This window comes from Macrobrachium nipponense, chromosome 39, assembly GCF_015104395.2.
Source record: "Macrobrachium nipponense isolate FS-2020 chromosome 39, ASM1510439v2, whole genome shotgun sequence".
NCBI classification, from domain to species: Eukaryota; Metazoa; Arthropoda; class Malacostraca; order Decapoda; family Palaemonidae; genus Macrobrachium; species Macrobrachium nipponense.
In genome coordinates this window covers 38,548,470-38,550,969 of record NC_061099.1, presented here as the reverse complement: position 1 = coordinate 38,550,969, position 2,500 = coordinate 38,548,470, and the positions used below count along the sequence as shown (strand labels likewise).

Below are 2,500 nucleotides of genomic sequence, written 5' to 3'. Positions count from 1 at the left end.
GAGTTTTTGGTGGGTAATGTACTTTTAATGATGATAAAAACAAAGTTTTTTTTTCGACACAACTGACACATATGATGGTAGACTACCATGATGATGATTTAGCAGACTAATGATTTCAAACGAACGACAAAATATCAGAGCTAACCAGTACTACCTATCTTCTAAAGAAGTAACCCCAAATAATACCATTTACACACATCATCACAATTGACATTCATTCTCTGTCAACGTTCTGGAATCAAAACGTTTTGAGATGAATGAAACTATGATCGAGTAAACAAAGAAGTCCGACGCCCTCGTCATTTCTGAAAGTCTGGAAACTGGCTGCTACTTACCGTACAAGTGGGGAACTCTTCAGGGGCTCGAGTCTCCTTCCAGCCCAGGAGGGGCGGAATGGAAACCAGCCCCGAGAATAACCAGACGGCGACTATCATAATCGCCGCTCTCTCCGGCGTCCGCTTCTTCAGGTAGGCGACGGCGTGGGTGATACTCCAGTACCGATCCAAGGAGATGAGGCAGATGTTGTTGATGGACGCCGTCGACAGGAGAACGTCGATGGCCGCGTGGAGTTCGCACCACAGGTTCCCGAACATCCAGTACCCCATCAGGAGATTCGCTAAGCTGAAGGGCATGATAATGAGCCCCAGCAGGAAATCTGATACCGCCAACGAGGCGATGAACCAGTTCGTGATGTTCTTGAGAGCCTTTTCTGTGGCAATCGCAATAATAACCAACATGTTGCCTACGACCACGACTATCATAGCTACGGTTATGATAACAGTGATGATAACGATTTCGAAAGTGGTATATCCAGAGGGGTACATGGATTTCCCCCAGGGGTACACGAAGTTGGTGCCATTGAACGTGTCGTTCGGGAAGACTAATGATCCATTATCATCGAAGCCTTCCAGACTTTGTTCCAGAGTGTCGGCATAATCCCGGAAGGTGGACAAGTCCTCAACTCCAGCTGTCAGGTTGACTGTCAGCTCCTCCATGGCGACTGTCAGATCTCTCACACAGGATAAATCCAGAGAAAATATCGTGAGAGGGGAAAAACAGCGTCGTCGGATTTCGTAGTTCTCCGGCAGGCTCCTTTTATTTCGTCTTCTCCAATGTATTGATTGAACTTAAGGACATTCCTCCAATGAAAGGGAAAATTGAGAAGCAGAGGATAGGAAAATTATCTTCTATTTTTCGGGGGGGGGGGGGGGGAATATCTTCTTTTTTTTCGTGGGGGGGGGGGTGACTGATGAGAATAACGAAAGTGAGGAAGATGAATTCAAACGAAAGGCTTTTAGGGCATAAGGATATTGTTTCTCTGGACGAATGTTTCTCTTAATAATGTGGGGGGGGAGGGGAGAGGGGAGAGGGGAAGGGAAGGGGATGGGGGAGGAGAGGGAGGAGGTGCCTAGGTATTCTTAAAGAGCTCGAGGGAAGTATTGTTGGGGGGGAGGGGGCAGAGGTGATGGAGGTTGATGGTGACTGTTGGTGGGGGGTGGGGGGGTGGGAAGGCGAGGGGGAGGAGAGGAGGAGGTGAGGGGAGGGGGGGAGGGAGGGAGGTAGCAACCCCTATCATAAAATCCCTATCGACCACTATGACATCAAGAGAGGAAGGAGTGTGTACCACTTAGTAGCTCGCTCTGGCCACTGACATCCTCATGGTGCTCAGTAAGTCCACTGGAAGTCCACTTTCTTCTTACTCATTGTCCATTTCGTGAACTGGATCATTAGTGACACAACACACCTGGCACAGCTTTCACATTTAGGATTTTTTCTTCCGTTTAAGTCTGCATATATTCCTTAAAATGAAATTGATTTTCTTCGATTTTCTCTCGTTATCTGATTTTTTCATCTCCGATAATTTGGCGCTTAAGGAAGTTGAGAAGTCTCTCTTCTGACCGAATTGCACCCATTCACAGCTTCCATTTCCCCCCTCTCTCAAGAGCCCTCTAGATATATCTTATCTAGCCAGCATCTCGCATGCCTTTTGAACTGTGTCCTCTCCAATTAAACCTTTACCTATTTAGCTCTTTCATGGAGAGGTACTTTTATCTCCACATCACAAGAATGAATTTAATCAAATATTTTGGACGCCATTCCTTTTGAGACGACGGTTTTTTTCTTTTTTTTTTTTTTTTTCAAAGGCAACAATCCCAATCGATTCTCTCGCCTAAACGCACCTCCTCTTCCACGAGCGCTGCCTTATTTCATGAATTAATTATCTCCTATTTGTACCTACTGTTTGTTCAATCTCATGCCTTAATAGCGTCCCTCGAAACTCGGTTCGAATCCAAGAGAAGCCGATGTTTTGTACTTGATTATATTTCTCCTTATTTTCCACCTTTCCACCGTTGAATAAACGTTCATTCACCTTCCATCGGGACTCGTTCGAAACTTAAAAACATCCAACAAAAAAAAGTGACGCATTCCTTCTTCCACTTATTCGATCGATCTATTTTCTCCTATCTGATGCAAGCGGTATCGATGTCCATGAAATTGC

The 2,500-nt window shown here is 45.5% G+C and overlaps 1 protein-coding gene across 1 annotated transcript in view; it reads right to left on the bottom strand.

Annotated features, from left to right (window-relative positions):
• The window catches only part of LOC135210312 (alpha-2A adrenergic receptor-like), a 361,890-nt gene extending 360,666 nt beyond the window's left edge, over positions 1 to 1,224 (bottom strand). The window contains exon 1 of the mRNA XM_064243194.1: positions 336 to 1,224. Within this exon, the coding sequence (XP_064099264.1) occupies positions 336 to 995 (660 nt within the window). The 5' untranslated portion in view covers positions 996 to 1,224. The remainder of the gene's footprint in view (positions 1 to 335) is intronic.
• Positions 1,225 to 2,500: the final 1,276 nt, after the last annotated feature.